This window comes from Phocoena phocoena, chromosome 6 (assembly GCF_963924675.1).
Source record: "Phocoena phocoena chromosome 6, mPhoPho1.1, whole genome shotgun sequence".
Lineage (NCBI taxonomy): Eukaryota > Metazoa > Chordata > Mammalia > Artiodactyla > Phocoenidae > Phocoena > Phocoena phocoena.
Window position 1 is genome coordinate 94,275,870 of NC_089224.1, and position 27,714 is coordinate 94,303,583.

General features: G+C 40.4%; 1 protein-coding gene across 1 annotated transcript in view; it reads left to right on the forward strand.

Moving 5' to 3' along the window:
* HSDL2 (hydroxysteroid dehydrogenase like 2) overlaps positions 1–27,714 on the forward strand; it is a 74,956-nt gene that overhangs the window by 9,121 nt on the left and 38,121 nt on the right. Inside the window, 3 exon segments of the mRNA XM_065879192.1 lie at positions 13,627–13,741; positions 19,393–19,496; positions 20,738–20,836. Of these exon segments, the coding sequence (XP_065735264.1) occupies positions 13,627–13,741; positions 19,393–19,496; positions 20,738–20,836 (318 nt within the window).

Genomic DNA, 27,714 nt, shown 5'->3' on the forward strand with positions numbered 1-27,714 from the left:
ATATACACATGTTCCCATATCTCCTCCCTCTTGCGTCTCCCTCCCTCCCACCCTCCCTATCCCACCCCTCTAGGCGGTCAGGAAGCACTGAGCTGATCTCCCTGTGCTATGCGGCTGCTTCCCACTAGCTATCTACCTTACATTTGGTAGTGTATATATGTCCATGCCTCTCTCTCGCTTTGTCACAGCTTACCCTTCCCCCTCCCCATATCCGCAAGTCCATTCTCTAGTAGGTCTGTGTCTTTATTCCTGTCTTACCCCTAGGTTCTTCATGACATTTTTTTTTCTTAAATTCCATATATATGTGTTAGCATACGGTATTTGTCTCTCTCTTTCTGACTTACTTCACTCTGTATGACAGACTCTAGGTCTATCCACCTCATTACAAATAGCTCAATTTTGTTTCTTTTTATGGCTGAGTAATATTCCATTGTATATACATGCCACATCTTCTTTTCCCATTCATCCGATGATGGACACTTAGGTTTTTTCCATCTCCGGGGTATTGTAAACACAGCTGCAATGAACATTGTGGTATATGACTTTTTTTTTTGCGGTACGCGGGCCTCTCACTGCCGTGGCCCCTCCCGTTGCGGAGCACAGGCTCCAGATGCACAGGCCCAGCGGCCATGGCTCACAGGCCCAGCTAATCCGCGGCATGTGGGACCCCCGCCCCCGACCGTGGCACGAACCCGTGTCCCCTGCATTGGCAGGTGGACTCTCAACCACTGCGCCACCAGGGAAGCCCCCTGACTCTTTTTTAATTATGGTTTTCTCAGGGTATATATCCAGTAGTGGGATTGCTGGGTCATATGGTAGTTCTATTTGTAGTTTTTTAAGGAACCTCCATACTGTTCTCCATAGTGGCTGTACCAATTCACATTCCTACCAGCAGTGCAAGAGTGTCCCATTTTATCCACACCCTGTCCAGCATTTATTGTTTCTAGATTTTTTGATGATGGCCATTCTGACTTGTGTGAGATGATATCTCATTGTAGTTTTGATTTGCATTTCTCTAATGATTAATGATGTTGAGCATTCTTTCATGTGTTTGTTGGCAGTCTGTATATCTTCTTTGGAGAAATGTCTAGGTCTTCTGCCCATTTTTGGATTGGGTTGTTTGTTTTTTTGTTATTGAGCTGCTTGTAAATTTTGGAAATTAATCCTTTGTCAGTTGCTTCATTTGCAAATATTTTGTCGCATTCTGAGGGTTGTCTTTTGGTCTTGTTTATGGTTTCCTTTGCTGTGCAAAAGCTTTGAAGTTTCATTAGGTCCCATTTGTTTATTTTTGCTTTTATTTCCATTTCTCTAGGAGGTGGGTCAAAAAGGATCTTGCTGTGATTTATGTCATAGAGTGTTCTGCCTATGTTTTCCTCTAAGAGTTTGATAGTTTCTGGCCTTGCATTTAGGTCTTTAATCCATTTTGAGCTTATTTTTGTGTATGGTGTTAGGGAGTGGTCTAATCTCATACTTTTACATGTACTTGTCCAGTTTTCCCAGCACCACGTATTGAAGAGGCTGTCCTTTCTCCACTGTACATTCCTGCCTCCTTTGTCAAACATAAGGTGACCATAAGTGTGTGGGTTTATCTCTGGGCTTTCTATCCTGTTCCGTTGATCTATCTTTCTGTTTTTTGTGCCAGTACCATACTGTCTTGATTATTGTAGCTTTGTAGTATAGTCTGAAGTCAGGGAGCCTGATTCCTCCAGCTCCATTTTTTGTTCACAAGATTGCTTTGGCTATTCAGGGTCTTTTGTGTTTCCATACAAATTGTGAAATTTTTGTTCTAGTTCTGTGAAAAATGCCAGTGGTAGTTTGATAGGGATTGCATTGAATCTGTACATTGCTTTGGGTAGTAGAGTCATTTTCACAATGTTGATTCTTCCAATCCAAGAACATGGCATATGTCTCCATCTATTTGTGTCATCTTTAATTTCTTTCATCAGTGTCTTATAATTTTCTGCATACAGGTCTTTTGTCTCCTTAGGTAGGTTTATTCCTAGATATTTTATTCTTTTTGTTGCAGTGGTAAATGGGAGTGTTTTCTTGATTTCACTTTCAGATTTTTCATCATTAGTGTATAGGAATGCCAGAGATTTCTGTGCATTAATTTTGTACCCTGCTACTTTACCAAATTCATTGATTAGCTCTAGCAGTTTTCTGGTAGCATCTTTAGGATTCTCTATATATGGTATCATGTCATCTGCAAACAGTGACAGCTTTACTTCTTCTTTTCTGATTTGGATTCCTTTTATTTCCTTTTCTTCTCTGATTTCTGTGGCTAAAACTTCCAAAACTATGTTGAATAAGAGTGGTGAGAGTGGGCAACCTTGTCTTGTTCCTGATCTTAGTGGAAATGCTTTCAGTTTTTCACCATTGAGGACAATGTTGGCTGTGGGTTTTTCATATATGGCCTTTATTATGTTGAGAGAAGTTCCCTCTATGCCTACCTTCTGCAGGGTTTTTATAATAAAAGGGTGCTGAATTTTGTCGAAAGCTTTCTCTGCATCTGTTGAGATGATCATATGGATTTTCTCCTTCAATTTGTTAATATGGTGTATCACGTTGATTGATTTGCATATATTCAAGAATCCTTGCATTCCTGGAATAAACCCCACTTGATCATGGTGTATGATCCTTTTTTTTTTTGGGGCGTTATGCGGGCCTCTCACTGCTGTGGCCTCTCCCGTTGCGGAGCACAGGCTCCAGACGCACAGGCTCAGTGGCCATGGCTCACGGGCCTAGCCGCTCCGCAGCATGTGGGATCTTCCCAGACCGGGGCATGAACCCGTGTCCCCTGCATTGGCAGGCGGACTCTCAACCACTGCGCCACCAGGGAAGCCCTGTGTGATCCTTTTAATGTGCTCTTGGATTCTGTTTGCTAGTATTTTGTTGAGGAGTTTTGCATCTATGTTCATCAGTGATATTGTCCTGTAGTTTGCTTTCTTTGTGACATCCTTGTCTGGTTTTGGTATCAGGGTGATGGTGGCCTCGTAGAATGAGTTTGGGAGTGTTCCTCCCTCTGCTATATTTTGGAAGAGTTTGAAGAGGATAGGTGTTAGCTCTTCTCTAAATGTTTGATAGAATTCGCCTGTGAAGCCATCTGGTCCTGGGCTTTTGTTTGTTGGAAGATTTTTAATCCCAGTCTCAATTTCAGTGCTTGTGATTGGGCTGTTCATATTTTCTATTTCTTCCTGATTCAGTCTTGGCAGGTTTTGCATTTCTAAAAATTTGTCCATTTCTTCCAGGTTGTCCATTTTATTGGCATAGAGTTGCTTGTAGTAATCTCTCATGATCTTTTGTATTTCTGCAGTGTCAGTTCTTACTTCTCCTTTTTCATTTCTAATTCTATTGATTAGAGTCTTCTCCCTTTTTGTCTTAATGAGTGTGGCTTATGGTTTATCAATTTTGTTTATCCTCTCAAAGAAGCACCTTTCAGTTTTATTGATCTTTGCTATCGTTTCTTTCATTTCTTTTTCATTTATTTCTGATCTGATCTTTATGATTTCTTTCCTTCTGCTAACTTTGGGGTTTTTTTGTTCTTCTTTCTCTAATTGCTTTAGGTGCAAGGTTAGGTTGTTTATTCGAGATGTTTCCTGTTTCTTAAGGTAGGATTGTTTGCTATAAACTTCCCTCTTAGAACTGCTTTTGCTGCATCTCATAGGTTTTGGGTCATCGTGTCTCCATTGTCATTTTGTTTCTAGGTATTTTTTGATTTCCTCTTTGATTTCTTCTGCGATCACTTTGTTATTAAGTAGTGTATTGTTTAGCCTCCATGTGTTTGTATTTTTTACAGATCTTTTCCTGTAATTGATATCTAGTCTCATAGCATTGTGATTGGAAAAGATATTGATACAGTTTCAATTTTCTTAAATTTACCAGGGCTTGATTTGTGACCCAAGATATGATCTATCCTGGAGAATGTTCCATGAGCACTTAAGAAAAATGTGTATTCTGTTGTTTTTGAATGGAATGTCCTATAAATATCAATTAAGTCCATCTTGTTTTTGTATCATTTAAAGCTTGTGTTTCCTTATTTATTTTCATTTTGGATGATCTGTCCATTGGTGAAAGTGGGGTGTTAAAGTCCCCTACTATGAATATGTTACTGTCGATTTCCCCTTTTATGGCTGTTAGTATTTGCCTTCTGTATTGAGGTGCTCCTATGTTGGGTGCATAAATATTTACAATTGTTATATCTTCTTCTTGGATCAATCCCTTGATCATTATGTAGTGTCCTTCTTTGTCTCTTCTAATAGTCTTTATTTTAAAGTCTATTTTGTCTGATATGAGAATTGCTACTCCAGCTTTCTTTTGGTTTCCATTTGCATGGAATATCTTTTCCCATCCCCTTACTTTCAGTCTGTATGTTTCTCTAGGTCTGAAGTGGGCCTCTTGTAGACAGCATATATATGGGTCTTGTTTTTGTATCCATTCAGCCAATCTGTGTCTTTTGATGGGAGCATTTAATCCATTAACATTTAAGGTAATTATCAATATGTCTGTTCCTATTCCCATTTTCTTAATTGTTTTGGATTTGTTATTGTAGGTCTTTGCCTTCTCTTGTGTTTCTTGCCTAGAGAAGTTCCTTTAGCATTTGTTGTAAAGCTGGTTTGGTGGTGCTGAAGTCTCTCAGCTTTTGCTTGTCTGTAAAGGTTTTAACTTCTCCATCAAATCTGAAGGAGATCCTTGCTGGGTAGAATAATCTTGGTTGTAGGTTTTTCTCCTTCATCACTTTAAATATGTCCTGCCAGTCTCTTCTGGCTTGCAGAGTTTCTGCTGAAAGATCAGCTGTTAACCTTATGGGGATTCCCTTGTGTGTTATTTGTTGTTTTTCCCTTGCTGCTTTTAATATGTTTTCTTTGTATTTAATTTTTGACAGTTTGATTAATATGTGTCCTGGCGTGTTTCTCCTTGGATTTAACCTGTATGGGACTCTCTGTGCTTCCGGGACTTGATTAACTATTTCCTTTCCCATATTAGGGAAGTTTTCAACTATAATCTCTTCAAATATTTTCTCAGTCCCTTTCTTTTTCTCTTCTTCTTCTGGAACCCCTATAATTCAAACGTTGGTGCATTTATTGTTGTCCCAGAGGTCTCTGAGACTGTCCTCAGTTCTTTTCATTCTTTTTCTTTATTCTGCTCTGCAGTAGTTATTTCCACTATTTTATCTTCCAGGTTACTTATCTGTTCTTCTGCCTCAGTTATTCTGCTATTGATCCCATCTAGAGTATTTTTAATTTCATTTATTGTGTTGTTCATTGTTGCTTGTTTCATCTTTAGTTCTTCTAGGTCCTTGTTAAATGTTTCTTGCATTTTGTCTATTCTATTTCCAAGATTTTGGATCATCTTTACTATCATTATTCTGAATTCTTTTTCAGGTAGACTGCCTATTTCCTCTTCATTTCTTAGGTCTGGTGAGTTTTTATCTTGCTCCTTCATCTGCTGTGTGTTTTTCTGTCTTCTCATTTTGCTTATCTTACTGTGTTTGGGCTCTCCTCTTTGCAGGATGCAGGTTCGTAGTTCCCGTTGTTTTTGGTGTCTGTCCCCAGTGGCTATAGTTGGTTCAGTGGGTTGTGTAGGCTTCCTGTTGGAGGGGACTAGTGCCTGTGTTCTGGTGGATGAGGCTGGATCTTGTCTTTCTGGTGGGCAGGTCCACGGCTGGTGGTGTGTTTTGGGGTGTCTGTGGACTTACTATGATTTTAGGCAGCCACTCTGCTAATGGGTGGGGTTGTGTTCCTCTCTTGCTAGTTGTTTGGCATAGGGTATCCAGCACTGTAGGTTGCTGTTTGTTGAGTGAAGCTGGGTGCTGGTGTTGAGATGGAGACCTCTGGGAGATTTTTGCCGTCTGATATTATGTGGAGATGGGAGGTCTCTTGTGGACCAGTGTCCTGAAGTTGGCTCTCCCACCTCAGAGGCACAGCACTGACTCCTGGCTGCAGCACCAAGAGCCTTTGATCCACACGGCTCAGAATAAAAGGGAGAAAAAGAAGAAAGAAAGAAAGAAAGAAAGAAAGAGAGAGAGAGAGAGAGAGAGGGAGGGAGGGAGGGAGGGAGGAAGGAAGAAGAAAGAAAGAGAATGGGAACAAGGGAGGAAGGAAGAGAATAAAATAAAGTAAGATAAAATAAAGTTCTTAAAATAAAAAATAATTATTAAGAAAAAAAATTTTTTAGAGAAAAAAGAAAAAAAACCAAAACGGATGGATAGAATCCTAGGACAAATGGTGAAAGCAAAGCTATACAGACAAAATCTCACACAGAAGCATACACATACAGACTCACAAAGAGAGGAAAAATAAATCTTGCTCTCAACGTCCACCTCCTTAATTCAGGATGATTCATTGTATATTCAGGTATTCCACAGATGCAGGGTACATCAAGTTGATTGTGGAGATTTAATCCGCTGCTTCTGAGGCTCTGGGAGAGATTTCCCTTTCTCTTCTTTGTTTGCACAGCTCCCAGGGGCTCAGCTTTGGATTTGGCCCCGCCTCTGCATGTAGGTCGCGGGAGGGCGTCTGTTCTTTGCTCAGACAGGACGGGGTTAAAGGAGCAGCTGCTTTGGGGGTTCTGGCTCACTCAGGCCGGGGGCAGGGAGGGGTGCGAATGCGGGGCGAGCCTGCGGCGGCAGAGGCCAGCGCAATGTTGCACCAGCCTGAGGCGCGCCGTGCGTGCTCCCGGGGAAGTTGTCCCTGGATTCCGGGACCCTGGCAGTGGCGGGCTGCACAGGCTCCCCGGAAGGGAGGTGTGGATAGTGACCTGTGCTCACACACAGGCTTCTTGGTGGTGGCAGCAAAAGCCTTAGGATCTTATGCCCGTCTCTGGGGTCTGTGCTGTTAGCCGCGGCTCGCCCCCGTCTCTGGAACTCCTTTAAGCAGCGCTCTTAATCCCCTCTCCTCGCGCACCAGGAAACAAAGAGGGAAGAAAAAGTCTCTTGCCTCTTCAGCAGGTCCAGACTTTTCCCGGACTCCCTCCCGGCTAGCCGTGGCGCACTAACCCCCTACAGGCTGTGTTCACGCCGCCAACCCCAGTCATCTCCTTGCGCTCCTACTGAAGCCCAAGCCTCAGCTCCCAGCCCCGCCCACCCCGCCCGGAGAGCAGACAAGCCTCTCGGGCTGGTGAGTGCCGGTCGGCACCGATCCTCTGTGCGGGAATCTCTCCACTTTGCCCTCCGCACCCCTGTTGCTGTGCTCTCCTCCGCGGCTCCGAAGCCTTCCCCTTCTGCCACCCACAGTCTCCGCCCGCGAATGGGCTTCCTAGTGTGTGGAAACTTTTCCTCCTTCACAGCTCCCTACCACTGGTGCGGGTCCCGTCCCTATTCTTTTGTCTCTGTTTATTCTTTTTTCTTTTGCCCTACCCAGGTACGTGGGGAGTTTCTTGCCTTTTGGGAGGTCTGAGGTCTTCCGCCAGCATTCAGTAGGTGTTCTGTAGGAGTTGTTCCACGTGTGGATGTATTTCTGATGTATCTGTGGGGAGGAAGGCGATCTCTGCGTCTTACTCTTCCGCCATCTTCCCGATTCCCCTAAAAATCATTTTGGATAGTATAACAAATTTACCATCCAAAATAAAGTTAAGACCTTGACAATAACACACATCTAGCCAAGTGGTTCCCCAGATCCCATCCACTTGTCTCTCCCCAATTCATGTAACCATCATTTGATGACTTTTTAATATTTATTGAATAAAGTGCAGATAACCTATTGGCATTCAAGATCTTTCACATTCTGGTGTTAACAGACTTGTTTTGGTTTCATCTTTCTTCTACACCCCTATGTAAACTCCCTACTTCAGCCAAAATTGTTTACATCCATTTCGTTACCTTGAATTTTTTTTTGCCTCTCAGCTTTTGCTGTTCCTATTCCTGAGGCTCCTCCAGTGCCCACTCCTCCACCTCTGATCCTTCCTGAAATGTTCCCTTCTTTGTCTTTTGAAATCCTACCTTTTTGTGCTTTAATCTCATCTCCTTCACGAAGCCAGTTTCCTGACTATGCCAACTAATCAGAAGTGTACATTTTTCTTTCTCTGAATTCCAAAAACATTCCTTTGATCCTCATCTTGTATGACTTTAGATCTTAGTATTTCTTTTTTGTCCCCAATTGGTTCATAAGCTGCTAGAAGGCAAGTGTTGGGAGTTGAACTGAGACTTTGATGGCATTATAGCAAGGCACGTAGCCATGTCCTGATCCTGCCCTATTACCACTCTCTCCCTATAATATTCCAGAGACTGTATGTACATACAAAGGATATTGCCCAATGGGAAACAAGGTTAATGCTTTATTGTTAGCAAGGCTCGTGCTTATAACTCCCAGTGTGGAGTGCTGTGTTACTCAGGACTGGAGCACAAAGCTTTGGCTCAAATGGGGCCTCTTCTTTTAAATCCAAAATCTTACTCCTGGTTGGCAACCTTTCCCAAAGTAATGTGAATGCCCATGAGAGAAGAGGAGAGAGAATGCAAAATTACTGGTTTTTTTTTCTTACTGATCGGGCTGCAAATATGAAAGAGGAAGGAGAGGAAGCCACATTCATGTGCAGAACCTTTTATCTAAAATGACTTCACCTACTAGTGAAAGTGAGCAGTTAGTGCCAATTAGGACTTAACCTAATTAGTTTAGCCATTCATTTTTAGGGAGGAATTAAGGGATAAGATTGGTGAGGGTGGAAGACTGGAGCTTTTCCTTTCTCTGTATTCATCCAGTTTTAGTTCTTTCTGTTGATCCATTGGGTTTATCAACTGAGGGCAAGTTTCTACTTTCCTTCTTGGAGAATGAAATCATCAGAATATTGGGGAGCGCTGCTACCAGCTTTGTCTGAGCCCTTTCTCGATCTTTATTTCTGTCCTGTAGTTCAGTTAGAGAACATCAGCAGTTCAGCTGTTGTCTGGTATTGTCCCAAGAAACCTCTGAAATGAGTCAAGATGGGCATTAGTTAAAGATACTCAAGACATACTATATAGGCCCCAAATTCACCCCCCCCGTTTATTGTTTTTTTTAATTTAATTATTTTAAACTTTAAAAAATTTTTTAAATTTTTTGGCTGTGTTGGGTGTTCGTTGCTGCACGTGGGCTTTCTCTAGCTGGCGGTGAGCGGGGGGCCTACTCTTTGTTGTGGTGCACGGGCTTCTCATTGCAGTGGCTTCTCTTGTTGTGGAGCACAGGCTCTAGGCACGTGGGCTTCAGTAGTTGCAGCACATGGACTCAGTAGTTGCGCCCTAGAGCATGTGGGATTCAGTAGTTATGGCTCACGGGCTCTAGAGCACAGGCTCGGTAGTTGTGGCGCACAAGCTTAGCTGCTTCACGGCATGTGGGGTCTTCCTGGACCAGGGTTCGAACCCGTGTCCCCTGCATTGGCAGGCAGATTCTTAACCACTGTGCCACCAGGGAAGTCTCCCCTTTTATTTTCATTTTTATTTTTTTAATTTTATTTTTCTTAATTGAAGTACAGTTGATTTACAAAGTTGTGCCAATCTCTGCTATCCAGCAGAGTGACTCAGTTATACACATGTATACATTCTTTTTTTAATATTCTTTTCCATTATGGTTTATCACAGGATATTAACTATAGTTCCCTGTGCTATACAGTAGGACCTTGTTGTTTAAACATCTTATATATAATAGTTTTCACCCGCCTTTTAACTTCCCGTCTTGAATTCTAGCTGCATTGTCTAATCTGGTTCACCAGAAAGAGTTACACATTACGTACTAATGACAGCATAGTCTAAAAATTTGTTCCTGAGTGTCAAAATGTGAAGCAGCTCCACTTTTCAGAGTTGGGATCCTCCAGAATAAACTGAAGTCTCACAAATTGATTTCTTCTCCTATTGTTGCCACAGAATTTAAAGAGCCACACTGAAATCATTTTCTTGGAAGAATTAAGACCCAGAAATCTCTCCTCTCCAATTTTCTAACTCTATTTTGTCCCAGCCAAGGAGGTTCACTCAGGTGCATGGATGGTCTGCATTTTTTTAGCCACTTTAGCTTAGATTGTCTTCCATTGAACCTGGTATCATTCCTTCAGCATCTTCGGTGTTGGATTAATTCAACTTTGTCTATCATGTGATCTACTTTTCCAGGAGTAGACAGAGAAAACGGTAAGGACAAAAGAAAATCTTGGTTTTTGTTTCTTTAGAAGCCAGTGGATCCATATTATTGATTTGGGCTTCATGTCCTAGAACTTAGCTCAGTTGCTAGAAATCTTCAATTAAGAAGGTATGCTTTTCATATCTTTGGGGAAAAAAATCTCCCAATGTATTTTGCTACCTGTTGTTGAGATGGGCATCTGAAACACTTCTTTTTTTTTTTTTTTTTTTGCGGTACGCGGGCCTCTCACTGTTGTGGCCTCTCCCGTTGCGGAGCACAGGCTCCCGACGCACAGGCTCAGCGGCCATGGCCCACGGGCCCAGCCGCTCCACGGCACGTGGGATCCTCCCGGACCGGGGCACGAACCCGTGTCCCCTGCATCGGCAGGCAGACTCCCAACCACAGCGCCACCAGGGAAGCCCTGAAACACTTCTTTTTTTAAAAAAATTAATTAATTTTATTTTTGGCTGCGTTGGGTCTTAGCTGTGTGTGGGCTTTCTTTATTTGCAGCAAGCAGGGACTACTCTTTGTTGTAGTGCCTGGGCTTCTCATTGCCGTGGTTTCTCTTGTTGTGGAGCACCGGCTCTAGGCACGCGGGCTTTAGTAGTTGTGGCATGCAGTCTCAGTAGCTGTGGCTCGCGGGCTCTAGAGTGCAGGCTCAGTAGTTGTGGCTCATGGGCTTAGTTGCTCCACGGCATGTGGGATCTTCCTGGACCAGGACTCAAACCCGTGTCCCCTGCCTTGGCAGGCAGATTCTTAACCACTGCGCCACCAGGGAAGCACTGAAACCTTTCTATCTTCTTGCTAAATTTACAAATTGGTGGTGGAGTTACCTTTATTTTGGAATCTGTCCTAACATTTCCTTCCCTCCTCCTTAGGATCCACTTTGATGTATTTAAAGTGTTTTGCTTTCCATTTGCCCATTAACTTCTGCTTTTCTGGCATAACAATGCAGAATCTTAATTCTTCAGTGAGCTCTGTTCAGCATCTCAGCTTCTGCTGTCTCCTAATCAGGATGGATACCACATTTATGAGATGATTCATAGCCTGCTCTTTTTTTCCTCTGTGTTTTTTTCCCACAGATCTCCCAAGTCTTTATATTTTGCTCGTTTGGTTTTAGTTCCATACTGTGGTTGCTACTGATATGGTCTGGCTTGGAGTTTTGTAGGCCTTTGAAGTCTGCCTTTTAGGGAGCACTCTACCTTTGCCCTCATATTTCTCTCTGCTGGGGAATTATCCCTAACAAAGTCCTGCACAGTGGATGGTGCTTTCTGACCTGTGCCCTGGGGGGCCTCTGCCACATGGTACTCCCTATCACCTTGCCTTCCCTCATCTTCAGAGTGTTTCAGGCCTTGAGTAAATTATGCTATTTCATAAACCACAGATGTAATCTTTCCTGCCGCCTTTTTCTTCTGCAGCAGGCATACATATATGCCTTTTCTTTATCATTTCCCACCATCGTTCCCTGATCCATTTTAATTTGGCCCATCTGAGTTCAGAAATTTTAAGATATCTCAATTGGACCCAGTTTTTTTTCTCTTTATCACTGGCAAGTCAAATACAGTTTTCCCAGTCAGTATATATTCATTACTTATCTACTTTCTTTTGCTTTTGGGCCCAGATGTTTGCTCTGCTAACATAGCTGTCACTTATTATCACATAGTGAGAGATGAAGTCAATAAAGGTTGGATTTGCCCAAGGAATCCATTGATTGGATCAACCCTCATTAGCTTCATCGCCTTAATTAGGGTAATTCTACACAGGTGGTTTGCACACCCATCAGTCCAGCATCTCACCCAGACCCACACTCAATTTGCTTTGCTCCCACCTGGCTTTTTCTTTAGTGAATATTATCTTCCTTGTCTCTTAGGCCCTAGCAGCATGCCTTATACAGAGTAGCCCCTCAGTGATTATCTCTTAGTGATGAGATTGAGCAATATCTAGTTTTGTGAATTGAGAAGCATGTCGTGGATTTAAAAATTCCTCTCACTGGTCTTTACCACTTGTGAAGGCAAACCATCATCATTTTGTTTATTCTGGAAAGCTGGTAGTCACAGGACGTGAAACTTGTCCAATATATACAGGTGATTTACTTGAGTTTGAGTTTTATTATAACGAAGATATGAAATGTAATATAGTTGAATCCAAAGTTATTCTAAGGACACGTTTTAAGAAAACGTAAGTAGCGCAAACTCTGTGCTAAAGAATATGGAAATTGAGGAATGAGGACGTGATCAAAATTTTATAATGTTACTATAAATGAAGAAAGGGAGCTTATGACTAATATGTTGTAAGTATAATAACCTTATTTAAACCATTTTCCACATATTGTGAGAGAGGGACAAAGCAAAGTTAAGATAATAAAAGACGTTTAAGGCAACAGTCTAACCCCAGCAGTAGAAATTGTCATATATCTATTTGATAGAATATTAAATGCTCTTTAGAAAGAATGGATGCAGCTAGAGATAATCATACTAAGTGAAATAAATCAGAAAGAGACAAATACCATATGATATTACTTATATGTGGAGTCTAAAATATGACACAAATGAACTTATCTACGAAACAGAAACAGACTCACAGACATAGAGAACAGACCTGTGGTTGCCAAGGGGGAGGGGGATGGGGGAGGGATGGATGGGGAGTTTGGGGTTAGTAGATGCAAGCTATTACATATATTGAATAGAATGCATAAACAACAAGGTCCAACTGTATCGCACAGGGAACTATATTCAGTATCCTGAAATAAACTATAATGGAAAAGAATATAAAAAAGAATGTATATATATCTATAACTGAGTCACTTTGCTGTACAGCAGAAATTAACACAACATTGTAAATCTGCTGTACTTCAATTTAAAGGAAAAGAATTATGAAGGCCATGTAGAAATGCAGAAATGTGTTTGAGATGCTTTTGTATTTTACCATTTTCATTTAACATTATTTAAGCTTGTAACCATAAATGTTACATATGGATAAGGACTGGATAGAATATGCAGAAATAATCATTATTCTAAATTTATTTTGTGTATAAGTTACCAAAACAAACCTGATCTATTTTCATGATTTGCCTAGAATTTAAACTCTAGGTCATTTCTCTTTTCCCAGTTCCCAAGACCAGAAAGGAGCTCTTGCATTTAAGTAAGGGCCTTTGAGAGGAGGGAGACCGGTGTGCTTGGAAGGGAGACAGGCCTTGGAAAGATGATGGGGGGGGTGGGAAACTTTAAGGAAATTGACCTAAGGTTCTTGGAGACAAGGAGGGAAAACCAGGAAGTAAGAGAACAGATAAGGACGGGAGCTACAAACCACTAAGGACTAAGCTTCTTTGCAGTTTCCTGTGGAGCCCTGGTTATGGTCTCCATGTGCCAGTGAAAATCATTTGGGTGCTGTTTTGACGTGCCTACTGAGTCTTGCATTGGTGTATTCGTCAGTCATATTATCCAAAGGAAGTATTTGTGAACTCGGGCTTCAACTATATAGAGTGAATGTTTTTTATTTCTTTTTGTTATAAAGTCTAAATTACATTACTAAGAAGTTGATTATTTGAATACAGGAATTGATATTCTGGTGAATAATGCCAGTGCTATTAGCTTGACCAACACATTGGAAACACCTACAAAGAAAGTGGATTTGATGATGAACATCAACACCAGAGGCACCTATCTTACGTAAGTTAAAGACCTGTGGGAGAGAGTGTTGCAGTATTTTGTCAGAGAACTAGTTGTAAACAGATTTGAATAGGTTAGGAATACAGCTTAAAATCTAGTCAACCCTTATAAAGGCCTAAAAGTGCTCCAAGTCACTAGGTAGCATTTTAAATAGTTTTATTCAGAGTGCCTTTTCTCTGTGATTCTAATAAAGACTAAAGTATAGCTCAAACATTTTCAAACATTTGCATGAGTAAATATATATATATGCATACCAAGTCTTCTGGCAAACCTGCAGTAGTCTCTTCCTCTGAAAAACACTGGAGTTTTAGTTATGTAAATAACAAGAAGCTCATTATGAATCCCATTTTAATGTAATTGAAAAAGGCTAATGCTATCTTAGGCAGTGTCAGGGAAAATATCAAATATAGAATGAGAGCAAATGTAGTCCTGTTGTGTTCTGGATTGGTCAGACCTAGTCCACTCTTGTTTGTTTGTCCATTTGTTTATCTGTTTATTTACCTTCGGGTTCTACCATTTTTCATGTGGATATAAGGGCAGATCAGCACAGAACTTTCTTATCTGCCTTATATGTACTTGTGTATATCTGTCTTATACGTTTGCATAGAACAGGTGGTTAGGAACTTGGGCTTTGGAGGCAGACTCCTTTGAGGATTCAGATTTCACCCCCCACCCTTCATGACTCACTATCTTCATGAGCTTGTACAAGTAACTTAAGCTCTTGCAGAGTCTGTTTTCTCATTTGTAAAATGGGGATAATAGAGAAGTATGTCATAAGATTGGTAATAAGGGTTAAATGTAAAATTTGTCTTTAATTTTGAACTTTGCCCTTGGATGTGTGTTTTTGGATCTGCAAAACTTGGCTCTGGCAGTGTTAAACATTTTGTTTTTATTAGTTACCTATATTCATAATTTCATTAGCTGCCTACATGAAAAAAATCAGGAGATTTACACAAAAATCCCGATTTCTGGCTTTCTTGAAACATTGGCCACATAGAGACAGTGTTCCCACATGGCAACATTTAGCTACCATAGCCCAGTGGCAGAGTATCAACTGCGTTATCAGATGGGGACTGGGCACCATTGTCTCTGGATGCTGAGGGCAGGCTAAAAAGTTGCCACTTATCATTGGCTTGCACTTTTCCTTCTTCTATTAAAGGAGAAAGTAAAATATTTCTCATACCCATGTCTCTATCTGAAGTGGGAAAATGAGACATATGCCAAGAGGGCCATATGTGCAAGTAAAATGGTTGAGAGCTTGCTTCTTTGTAGATGTGGGGCATATTTCTATAAATTCAGTGTGTAACCTATATTCCTCCTGAATGGAAACCGTAGAGAATCAAACCATAGTAAGATCTGTGGCAAGCATATTGAAAAGATTATGGTGAAAAACTTAATGAACTAGAAAGAGGACTAACATTTCAATAGGTTTGTGTTTACTTTCAAATAAAATAAGCAATGCTGCTGTGTGATGCAGTTATGTGTTACAAGAAGAAATTATCTGGGCATCAAAATATTTTACAGCTGGTAACTTTGTGAAAGAATTTTGATTGAATGTAAACACTCATTTAAATAAGTGTTTAAAAATATAAACCTAACCAGGAATACTATTCCTGCTGAATTAAGGGTTAGAAGGGCATGATGCATGAAAAACGTAAATCATTTGTGGCAGTTTCTATTATAGATGACGAAGCCACAGGAATAAATATTCCACCCACCCAGTTATATTTATTTATGGTGTCAGGATAATTTTGATGTGATTAAAGTTTTTTAGACTGGATACTCATGACATGAACATCAGGAAATGACTTGAGGATTGAGAAATGTTTTAGAAAATGTAATGTGGGTTTATCAAAAGTGGTAATCAAGACTTCCCTGGGGGCTCAGTGGTTAAGAATCCGCCTGCCAATGCAGGGGACACAGGTTCGAGCCCTGGTCCAGGAAGATCCCACATGCCGTGGAGCAACTAAGCCTGTGTGCCACAACTACTGAGCCTGCGCTCTAGAGCCCGCGAGCCACAGCTTCTGAGCCCACGCACTACAACTCTGAAGCCTGTGTGCCTAGAGCCCATGCTCTGCAACAAGAGAAGCCACCGCAATGGAAAGCCTGCACACCTCAACGAAGAGTGGCCCCGCTGGCTGCAACTAGGGAAAGCCCGCACGTAGCAACAAAGACCCAATGCAGCCCAAAGTAAATAAAAAACAAAAAGTGGTATAGACAGTGTGGCTGTGATGGTCAGGGTTAACTTTAAACTTATACAAGTCTAAACTAATGTAGAAGTGTTTCACAGAGGTGTAGAATTAAGTTTGTTCATTGTATTGTTCACTAGGAATAGCTCTTGCTAAAAAGTTAAAAACGGGCCGTTATGAATTCTAAGAATTAAATAGACTTCTGTGGTTTGAAATACAGACTATTCAGTGCTTTACTCATGTTGAATACAAAGTGACTGTCAGTTCTGTGACAAGGTTGTGTGGTTGTGGTGTATTGTTGTAGAGATTTTGTTTTTGATTAGAAAGAAATCAATTCTTTTTTGCCACCCAAGAGAAAATTCCCAACTCAGTTCCCAAGCAAAGATTGGGTCAAAGACTTGGCTTTTTTAGCTGACATTATGACTTACGGAAACACAAGTATATGATTCTCATTGCTCATTCCTTGTGAAATTTTGTCTTTGGAAAACCCATTTGTCAAGAATAATTTGTCCCCTTTCCTATAACAAGGTTATTTTCCAAAAATGAAAGTGATGGCCTAAACTACACTCCTGTTTATAGATTTGTTCAGTTCAAAACAAAACCAAAAAATCCAGTATAGGAAAATGAACTAACTTTAAAATTACCTTTATGAATGAAAACTATTTGTGCAGTTGAAGAACTACAAATGGAATACATAAGCTGTAGGGCACTAAGGTACTAAAAACTAAATATGAGTACGTTGGAGTAATAGATCTACAAATATCTCAGGAATAGATACCCTAAAATAAAACCCTTTTTTATTTTTTTGATTTTTATTTTTTGCGGTACGTGGGCCTCCCACTGTTGTGGCTTCTCCCGTTGCGGAGCACAGGCTCCGGACGCGCAGGCTCAGTGGCCATGGCTCACGGGCCCAGCCGCTCCGCGGGATGTAGGATCTTCCCGGACCAGGGCACAAACCCGTGTCCCCTGCATTGGCAGGCGGACTCTCAACCACTGCACCACCATGGAAGCCCTAAAACCCTTTTTTAAAGCAAAGATTCTATTCACTGTTGAAAGTTCCTATATTTATTAACAGCTATTTTTTAAAATAAAATTTATTTATTTATTTATTTATTTAGGCTGCATTGGGTCTTCGTTGCTACGCATGCGCTTACTCTAGTTGTGGTGAGCGGGGGCTACTCTTTGTTGCCGTGCACGGGCTTTTCATTGCAGTGGCTTCTCTTGTTGCGGAGCACGGGCTCTAGGCGCACGGGCTTCAGTAGTTGCGACATGTGGGCTCTGTAGTTGTGGCACAGGGGTTTAATTGCTCTGTGGTATGTGGGATCTTCCTGGACCAGGGCTTGAACCCATGTCCCCTGCATTGGCAGGTGGATTCTTAACCACTGTGCCACCAGGAAAGTCCCTGTTAACAGCTAGTTTTAAATAAAATTGTTCCCAGTTAAAGGCATTTTACAATGCCAGTTGAAAGACCTGACATTGACCTTTGAACCAAACAAAGGGTGTTAGGTTTTTGGTCCTCTATGAAAGGCATACATTATAAAAGAGAAATTCATAATGAGATATTTCCATTTAAATTTTTGTTTTGTTTTTTATTTAGTGACACTCATTTCATTCACAGAAGATAAGTACAGATTGTTTTCTCAGGGAAGCCTGAGAAGCATCCTCAGGGAGAGAGTAGGGGAAGGCCCAAAGAACTGACCTATTTGGAGATTTCAGCAAGGATCTGGAGCTGCTTCCTGATCCCTGGTGCCCAGGGCCCTGTGGCCTATGTCTTATGTTCTAGTGGTTTAAAGAAACAGGGTTGGAAGACAGGAGGTAGAATGCAGATCCTTATTTGTATTTCTAAGTTTTAATTAATTATATAATCTCCAGTATTATATGTGTTTGTGTCATGTTAAATGCTTATAGAAATTCAGTAATAAGGCTCAATTTTATTTCTGAACTGTTGCTCTTTCTTATACCCAGCTCACTTTATTCATTTACTCAAATGCCCTATAGGCCTTGGAGCTTACAGCGCTGATTAAGTAAAATAATTCATGTGAAGGTAATAACTAATAAGTGCAGTGCTTAGCATACAGTAAGTTTCTAGTAAACTTAGCTATTTTATTAAGCACAAGGTATTAGTATCTAAGCGTGGTGCTAAGAATTTTCAATATAATGTGTAAGATAGGGCATGTTGCCATGGAAAACGTACCTGATTAGGGTTAGTAACGCTGAGGGTTAGGCAAGCAAAGTGCAGGTGGAAAGGTTTTGTCTAATATATCAGAGAAGCTCATGTTTGTAATGTAAATGAAATGAACTCCTTCCCTTGAGTGTGAAATATGGTCTTATTGCTTGGAATAGGTTGTTTCCTGTTGATGCTTTGACGTGCAGCTTCACTGTTCTAATGACAAACAGCTGTAATATTGTTTGCCCTTCTCTACCTCACCCCGATAAGAGTGAAGCACCTTTGTAATAGAAAAACAATATGTACAAAAACCCTTTAGTGATGTTGATTGTATTTGGTTTATAAACTTAAAAAGACATTGCAAAAAAAAAAAAACACATTGTAGATGGTAACAAGAATGTTGTAGATTGGTAATAAAGAAACAGACTTAAGAAGAATGGACAAGTTTCAAGTCCTAGAAGTTATTGAATGTGAAATAAAACTAAAAACTAAAATTATTAAGCTACAATATGTTATTAAGCTATATACTATAGCTTAATAATTAAACATTTCCAAATATTGGACCTGTGTCTTTTGTAAAATAAATTATCTACCTTTCTGAAAGGGTTTAAAAAACAAACAACTAAATATTGCCTGCAAAGGAACATTGCATTGCATATTGGTACAAATTAAATTTGGTTATGTATTGGGAGTTCATGTTATTAAATTACAGTTCCAGTGTGGTAGGAATACTATACCTACTAAGAAGAAAAAAAATCAGAATCTGTAATACTAATAATAGCAGTTGTTTATCTCATGTTTAATATATGCACTGTTCTAAGTATCTCATATGTATCATCTCATTTTAATCCCTTGGTCAATCCTAGATAGTAGCAGGTATTACCAACATTTACAAGTGAGAAAACTAAGAATTAGAATACTATATATTTTGCCCCAGATTACACAATGAAGGGCAGAAGGAGGATTTGAACCTAGGTCTGTCCGACTTGGAAGGATGTAGTTGAAGATAATCTAAGTTGGATTTAAGGCTAGTGTGCCACGGAATTGATTATTTTCATCAAGCAGATCATATTGTCAGGCCATTATGCATAGCTTCAAAGGATGAATATTAGTTGCTTTTCCTATCTGCATTCCAGGTAAGTGGGGGAACAACAACAAAGAAAACCAACAGAAGTACCCTGCCGGTTATTGAACAAGTTCAGTTGCTCTGTAGAAGTAGTTTAAAATATAACTTAAGAAAGTAATGAAGCTGTTAGAAAGCTAATAACTTGACTTGTGTTTTCTTTTGCTTTCAGATCTAAAGCATGCATTCCTTATTTGAAAAAGAGTAAAATTGCTCATATCCTCAATCTCAGCCCACCGCTGAACCTAAATCCACTGTGGTTCAAACAGCACTGTGGTAGGTGGTAGGATGAGGGGATGGCTTGTTTAGTCAATTTGTTTTGTATTAAACCAGTATATCTATGATGTAATCACAATTTGTACATAGCGTTCAACATTAAATTTTCTATGCAGAAATTGATAGCATTTTGTAAGTAGATTCTTAATCTTTTATCTTTAATTTTAAAAATTGAGGTGTAATTTACATTAAATAAAATGCACAGATGTTAATGGTTCACTCTGATGAGGTTTGACAAACGTATACACCTGTATAACCAATAATCAAATGGAGATATGGATATCCCTGTCCTAGAAAGCTCTCTTAAGTCCCAGTGGGTGTGTTTTATTGTATGTAACTTATTCTTCAGTAAAGTTGGTGAAAACGATCCATGGAATACTTTACCTTTCACAGAAAACTAGTGATTTAAGGTGAGTATGCTAAATAACAAGGTTTATGTATAGGTGCCTCCTCTGAAATAGTTGTGTCAGATACTTATCCTTATTTCAACATAATTCAGTAAAATTTGGAAAGGAAGGCAGTTGAAGTAGGAACCCATAGAACAAAACCAAAAGGAGTTCTGTTTTAATAGACTAGGTTAAATGAATTTGCAACCTTTTGTTTATGTTTTACTAGTAGTAGTTTTCCTTTAAATGGTCACTTTCATTTTTTTAAAAAAGAAAAGGAAAAAAACCAGATTAAGAAACAATAATGTGGGCTTCCCTGGTGGCGCAGTGGTTGAGAGTCCGCCTGCCGATGCAGGGGACGCGGGTTCGTGCCCCGGTCCGGGAGGATCCCGCATGCCGCAGAGCGGCTGGGCCCGTGAGCCATGGCTGCTGAGCCTGCGCGTCCGGAGCCTGCGCGTCTGGAGCCTGTGCTCCGCAACGGGAGAGGCCACAACAGTGAGAGGCCCGCGTACCGCAAAAAAAAAAAAAAAAAAAAGAAACAATAATGTAACTTCCTCCCATAATATTAAGAGAAGTGAAAGTTTATTACCGTCTTTTTTCTTTGAATCTAATTTTAGGATGGAAGTATGTAAAAGTGGTTCATCCCTGATATATATAAAAACCATTTCCATAAAACTACAGTTACTTCTATAAAAATTGTTCTTTTAAAAATAGTAAATTAAAATTATGTTTTCTATTATTATTAAATAATTCTGAAAAAATATATCGAGGAAGGAATAGTAATAGAAAGAAATTGGTTATTTAAATTCACAGATTAATTTCTTTCTTAATTAAATTCTTGGTGGTTTCTTTCAGCTTACACCATTGCTAAGTATGGTATGTCTATGTGTGTGCTTGGAATGGCAGAAGAATTTAAAGGTGAAATTGCAGTCAATGCATTGTGGCCTAAAACAGGTATGTACTTACAAAAAATCCATTTATTGGATTCTCATTTATTGTCTTTGACCCTCTTTGCTGGGTGGGGTGGGGTGCGAGTGAGTAGACTGTCAAAGGTAACCTCAGTCTGTCTGTTGGGAAAAAAGTTCAACTTTTTATTGTGCATAAAAGGCCCTTTTCAGTCACCTCTAGCTTTGACTTGATCTGCATGACTACATGATTGCTGTACTAGAAACACTGAACCCAGGAACACGAAGAGTCTCATTAAAGGCAACAGGAAGCCATCTGCATTTCCCTAACCTTTTTTCCATCACTATCTTTGGTACCTCAGAAAATTCTGTAGATTCTCATACTTTTGTTTTCTCCTCACACATCCCAGCAAATGCTTCTTTACTTTCTGGTATTCTTACTACTTTGTCTTTTTCCTTTATGAAAAACCAACTTTTCTGTACTTTCACATGAGTTCTGACTTCACAGAGTGCCTAGATCCCCTTTAGGTGACAGAATAACGTGCATATGGCTGGGTATGCAGCTTTAGAGTTAAATGTATGATGGAAGCTGATGGGTGCAGGCTAGGGAATATGTTGTATAAACATGAGGGAAAGTCAGTAAAAATGACAGAAAGGGAAAGCTTGTCCTTGTGGGTTCTTATTCTCCACTTATATATCAAAACAGCTTAAAGGAGGTAAAAGAAAAGACGAACTATATCTATTATATGTTTTTTCATATACTTAATAGATAATGCCTGTGAAAAACCTTAAGTACTTTCCTCTTAAATCTAAATGACAATCCTACCCCACAAAAGTATGATAAAGAGAAAATGTAGTGGGAATCACTTTTTCATTTTATGTATTTAACAGAACCTTTGTTGCACTAACATCAGTACTCCAACATGTAAATTAGTGTGACCCCTTTCCAAGGAAACTCCTTAGGGGTCAAACTGGTGTGTCTCCTCCTAGGACAGTGCCCTCCATTCAGTGGTCACTTAGGTGTTTTTTGAATGAATGATAATTTTGGATTCCCTTTGAAAGTATCTTCATATTCTTCACTTGAAGCATACAGATTGCAGACTGGAATCTTTTCACTTATTTGAGGGTACAGGGGGTTTCTGAGAAGGTGACTGTTGAAACTTATGGCCTTGCTGTCCACCCTTTCCAATGACCAGGCAACTCCCCGGAGTGGAGCAGGTTGTTGGGGTGGCAGGCAGGCAGGACATGGAAGGAATGAGCAAGACATGGATTCTGTAAGAGGAGTAACTGAGAAGCTTGAAGGAGGTTATTCCCCTCTGGGCCAGAGGACAGAATGGGGCCAGTAGAGAGCATTGGAGGGAGAATTAATACTCAGAAGTTCCTGGAGAGGGCTCAGCCCATGGAGGATCTGAGGCCCTCACCTGGGTGATTCAACAGGTGAGAGAAGTATTTCCTACCCTTAAGGCTGAACAGTGAGGAGACCAGGGAGAATTCTCCTTTAGGCCTCCAAATGGATTCAGTAACTGGTACATCTGCTGTATTACCCACCCGTGGGGCAGAGACCGCTCCACTTGCCCCTGCTGCCAAGGTTGCCGTTGTTTAAATTATCTAAGGGTGAATAGAGCAGTGAAGAGACAAAAAGTGCAGTGCAGCTAAGGCGATCCAATATCCAGACACAGGAAGAATCAACAAACACTGCTGTCTGTTAGAAGAACACTTAATTCAGTAATTTTGCAAATTATGATAGCCCTAGAGGTACTCTTGAATGGAACTGCCACATATAGCAGTGTGAACTGTACCCAGAGTTGTAGCTTAGAAACAAATGATGGATTTCTTTTTCTTCCCATCTGCTGTACACTAGGTGAGGAGATTTCCTCAGCTCCAGGCAGTAGTGAAAGACCTAACGGTCTATGGTATTGAAGCTGGGAGAACAAGGGGCTGTGGGTGAGAATTTATGGAGCCCTGGGATATGTTGCTAATTCAACTCTTAGGATAATTTAGCCGTTGCAGCCAGCTCTCTAGCCACTATCTTTTTTCATAAGAACTCCAGGAATTAAAAAAAAATTTTAAATGAAATATAGTTGACGTACAATATTATGTTAGTTGCAGGTGTACTGCATAGTGATTTGACATTTGCATACATTGTGAAATGATCACCACGATACGTCTAGTAACCATCTGTCTCCATACAAAGTTATTACAGTATTAGTGACCATATTCCTTATGCTGCATATTACATTCCTGTGACTTATTTATTTTATAACTGGAGGTTGTACCTCTTAATCCCTTTCACATATTTTTCCCCACCCTTCAACCCACTCTCCTCTGGCAACCACCTGTTTGTTCTCTATCTATCAGTCTGTTTTCATTTTGTTTTGTTTGTTTATTTTGTTTTTCAGATTCCACATATAAGTGAGATCATATGATATTTGTCTTTGTCTGACATTTCACTTAGCATAATACTCTCTAGATCCATCCATGTCACAAATGGCAAGATTTAATTTATTTAATGGCTGAGTAATGTTCCATTGTGTGTGTGTGTGTGTGTATGTGTGTGTGGGTGTGTGTGTGTATCACCACATCTTCTTTATCCATTTATCCATCAATGGACATTTAGGTTGCTTCCATATCTGGGTTATTGTCAATAATGCTGCAGTGAACATTGGTGTGCATATATATTTTTGAATTAGTGTTTTTGTTTTCTTTGGGTAAATACCCAGAAGTGAAATTGCTGGATCATATGGTAGTTCTATTTTTAATTTTTTAAGGAGGAATCAATTTTTTAAAATTCCATCTGAAGTTTGACTAAGATTCTTTATGCCTTGACCTACTGTGGGATCAGAACCATGATTTATTGCTTCTTCGTTTCCCTTATGTTACTGTAGCAGACACAATTCTTTTAAGATTTTCTGGAGAGTGATATTCATTGCAGTGAGGCAAAGATGAGAGTGAAAAAACTGCTTCTACAATACTTTTCAAACTACATGTCAAGACTCATTGGTGAGTCATGAAATCAGTTTAGTGAGGCATGAAATCAATTTAGTGGATTGTGAAATCTACTAGGTAGCAGCCAGAATTCTGTTGTTGTTTCATTTTATTTCTAATTGAATAAAATAGAAAATATTAGAGAGCATTGCATATAGTAAGAGTCAATGTTGTTTCATAAACTTTTTTCATATATAAATGTCATATATAAGTGAAATAGGTGTATGTTTGTGAGTGTATATGTGTAGGTATTATGTGTTTTTAGTCATGCTGATAAAAAGTGTTACTTGTGAATCACAGTAAAAAAGTTTAAAAGCTCACACTTTATTGTGCCTCGTTTTTTTCAACTTCTTTTCCTTCTCTCATCCTTTCTCAACCTCCTCCCCCTGCCTTAATCATTGCTGTTACCAGTGTTGATAGATAGTGAGAGTCAGGCAGTTAGAAAGGGAGGTCTCTGAGATAAAGTCTGAGCATAGTGTTTCCCTCTTGGTACCTCTATTATGTTACTTGACGCTTTATATTCATTCATCTTCCAAACATTTTTATATGTCAGGCACAGTTCTCTGTGCTATTTATTCATTATGTACTCAACAGATAATTTATTAAGTATCTACTATGCACAAGGTACCTGGGGTACGAAGATGAATGTGATGCAGTCCTTGCCTTCAGAGAGTTTACCTCTCAGTGCGAGAGATGAAAGAGTTTGTTGCCATCATTTACACTTTGTCCTTCTTTCCTTGCCTCCACTCCTCTAACCTTTAGGTCTTTGGGATTCTGGGGTAACAAAGTGAGAAGAAGCCTAGTCTAACGCTAAAAATTTGAGATTTTATTCATCGGCAAATATTTGCTGGACACCTGTTATGTGCTAAGCTCTGTTCTAGTTGCTTAAGGTACATCAGAGAACAAAGTGGACAAGAATATGTGCCATTATGGAACTTATAGTATAATTGGGAGAGACACAATAGACATTTAACATAATGAATAACAAACTATGTAATATGCTAGAAGGTGATAATGCTATGGAAAAAGTAGAAGAAGGTAAGGGAGATTAGAAGGCTCAGGTGTTAGGGAGGATAAGTTGCAATTTTAAATAGGGTAGAAAGGTTTAGCCTTTTTGAGGTGACATTTGAGTGTAGAAGTCTTCAAGTAAGGAGGTGATGGAGTTCACCTTGGGGGTGTGTTAGTCAATGGGGTATTTGAGGGAAAAGCATTGAAGACAGAAGACATAGGCCCTTGAAAGGTCCTCTGAGGTGAGCCTGCTTGGCAATGATGAAAGAGCAGGCAGAAGGCCAGTGTGGCTGGAGTGAGGGGAGAGTGGTAGGAAGTGAGGAGATGATGCTTATGAGGAAATGGTCAGATGTTGTACGGTTCTTGCCGAGACTTGGGTTTTTACTCTATGAGTGAAATGAGGAGCTTTTGCAAGGTTTTGAGTGGAGGAGGGGCCTGATTCTTTTAAATGTGTAAAAGAATCTCTCTGGCTGCTCTGCTGAGAATAGATTCTCATAGGGCAAAAGGAGAAATAGGGAGACCAGTTTGGAGGCTATTGGAGTAACCTAGGCACAGATATTAGTAGCTGTGACCAGGGTGATAGCAGAGGCAGAGAGTGGTCAGATTCTGATATTTTTTGCAGTTAGTACCAACAAGATGTGCTGATGGATTAGATATAGGATATAAGACAAAAAGAAGAGCCAAGGATGACTCCAAAATTACTTTGGCTTTAGTAACTGGAATAATGGAGTTGCCATCAACTGAGATGAGGGAATGCTACAGACAGGGGAGGTTGGGGAACAAATTCAGTTTGGGGCATTGTGATTGAGCATCCAAGTGGAGATGGTCAGTAAGCACTTGGGTTTGGAAGTCTGGGGGTCATGAAGGAGGTCCAGGCTGGAGATGGAATTTGTGGATTTTCAGCATATAGATAGCATATAGAGTCACAAGGCTAGATGATGTCAGCTAGAGAGTGAATAGAAGAAGAGAAAGTATCATTGGCAATTGCAATGTTAAGAGGTTGGGAAGAAGAGGAAAAAATCCACATAGGAGAGTAAGGTAGGAAGAAAATCAAAGAGTATGATGTCCTGAAAGCCAATTGGAGAAAGTGTTTCAAGGAAGAAGAGGAGTGATCAGTTGTGTCAAATGCTGCTCATAGCTCTTACAAGATGGGGACTGACCACTAGATTTAGTAATCTGGACATCTCCTTCATATCACTTATAACATTTGAAATTAAATTGCCGATTTTATAACTATAATTGTTTAATGTCTTCTTTTGGGGGGCTGTGTCGGGTCTTCATTGTGGCATGCAGGATCTTCATTGCGGCATGCAGGATCTTCACTGCGGCATACTGGATCTTCGTTGAGGCATGCGGGATCTTCGTTGAGGCATGAGGGATCTTTCGTTGCGGTGCGTGGGCTTCTCTCTAGCTGCGGCGTGCGGGCTTCTCTCTAGCTGTGGCGTGTGGGTTTTCTCTCTCTGGTTGTGGTGCGGGCTCTGTAGCGTGTGGGCCCCGTAGTTTGTGGCATGCAGGCTCTTTTGTTGAGGCGCATGAGCTCAGTAGTTGTGGTGTGTGGGCCTAGTTGCCCCGCAGCATGTGGGATCTTATTTCCCTGACCAGGGATCGAACCCGCGTCCCCTGCATTGGAAGGCAGATTCTTCAGCACTGGACCACCAAGGAAGTCCCTGTTTAATGTCTTTCTTGCTAGAAAAGCTTCTTGAAGGTAGAGACAGTATCTGTTTTGTTCATTTTATTATAGTCATTGTAGACATTAAATAAGTATTTTATGAATGAATGAAAGTGCAGTATGATTTCCTTCTACCTAGGTCCAAGATAGGCATTCTGAACAAAGCTTATATAAGGAAGGGGGAGAACATTGTATGACAGGGAATGTGGAGGACAGTATCAGGATTGGAAGAAGAAATCAGCTCACTGCTGAGACTTTGCTTTAGCTTAGAGATGTTCATTTTAGATTGACTAGACATCTTGGAACCATTGGTATCATTTGGGTCCTAGATTTGTATAGCATAGTGAATTCAGTTGACGGTCATGTTCCATATGATACACGGCATAATGAATTATGTACGGGATACTTTTGAAACGTAACAAGAGGGCCATGTATTTCAGATTAAAGGTTAGGAAAGGTTGTTTTCTACTGGAACTATTGAACTGAGACCACAAGAGAATATTGGAGTTAGCAAGAAGGAGACTGGGCAAGACATTCCTGGCAGAGCGAACAAAAAAGGCTGCAGTATGGGACGATACCATGTGTTTGGTAGAACTACAAGGGGTTTAATATACTGTACCCATGATGGGGTGTGGGCTATTTATTTCCCTCTGAACTTGAGCATCTGCAAATGGGTTCATATTGGCCTGAATGTTGGGGGGGGGGAAGTATGAGGTTGTGGGGAAGATGGACAAACTAAGCCCAAGGGGCTTGATTGCCGAGTTTAGGAGCTTGAATTTATTCAGCAGAGAGCCACTTGAGAGTTTTAGAAGCAGGAGAAAAATAAGAAGAAGAAGGAAAAGAGGAGCGGTGGTTTGTTGATGAGGTTTAGGAAGTTTAACTTGGCATCTGAATATAGGATGACTTGTAAGTTTGTGGAAAGAGGAGGCAGGAAACCTAGCTAGAATATTGCATTATTCATGATGGAGGCAATGAGAATGGATTTGAGAGGGTGTTCATGCTCCTGGCTGTCTGGGAGGCCTCTATTTAAAAAACACATGTCTTCTTTCTGGATTGAGTAGAGTGGTTCTTTCTTTATGCTGGAACCAGAAGCAATCTCCCAATGTTCCTGCCCTTCCAGGAAGAGGAGATTTATTGCTCTTAATGAAATGAGTGCAGTGTGACATATATTATCTACAATCGAAACAGTGTCCTGGTCCACACTTTTTGTCCTCCCTGGCTCGGTGTTCCTTCTCTACACTGGCTACATTACCCCTTTTGGGTCT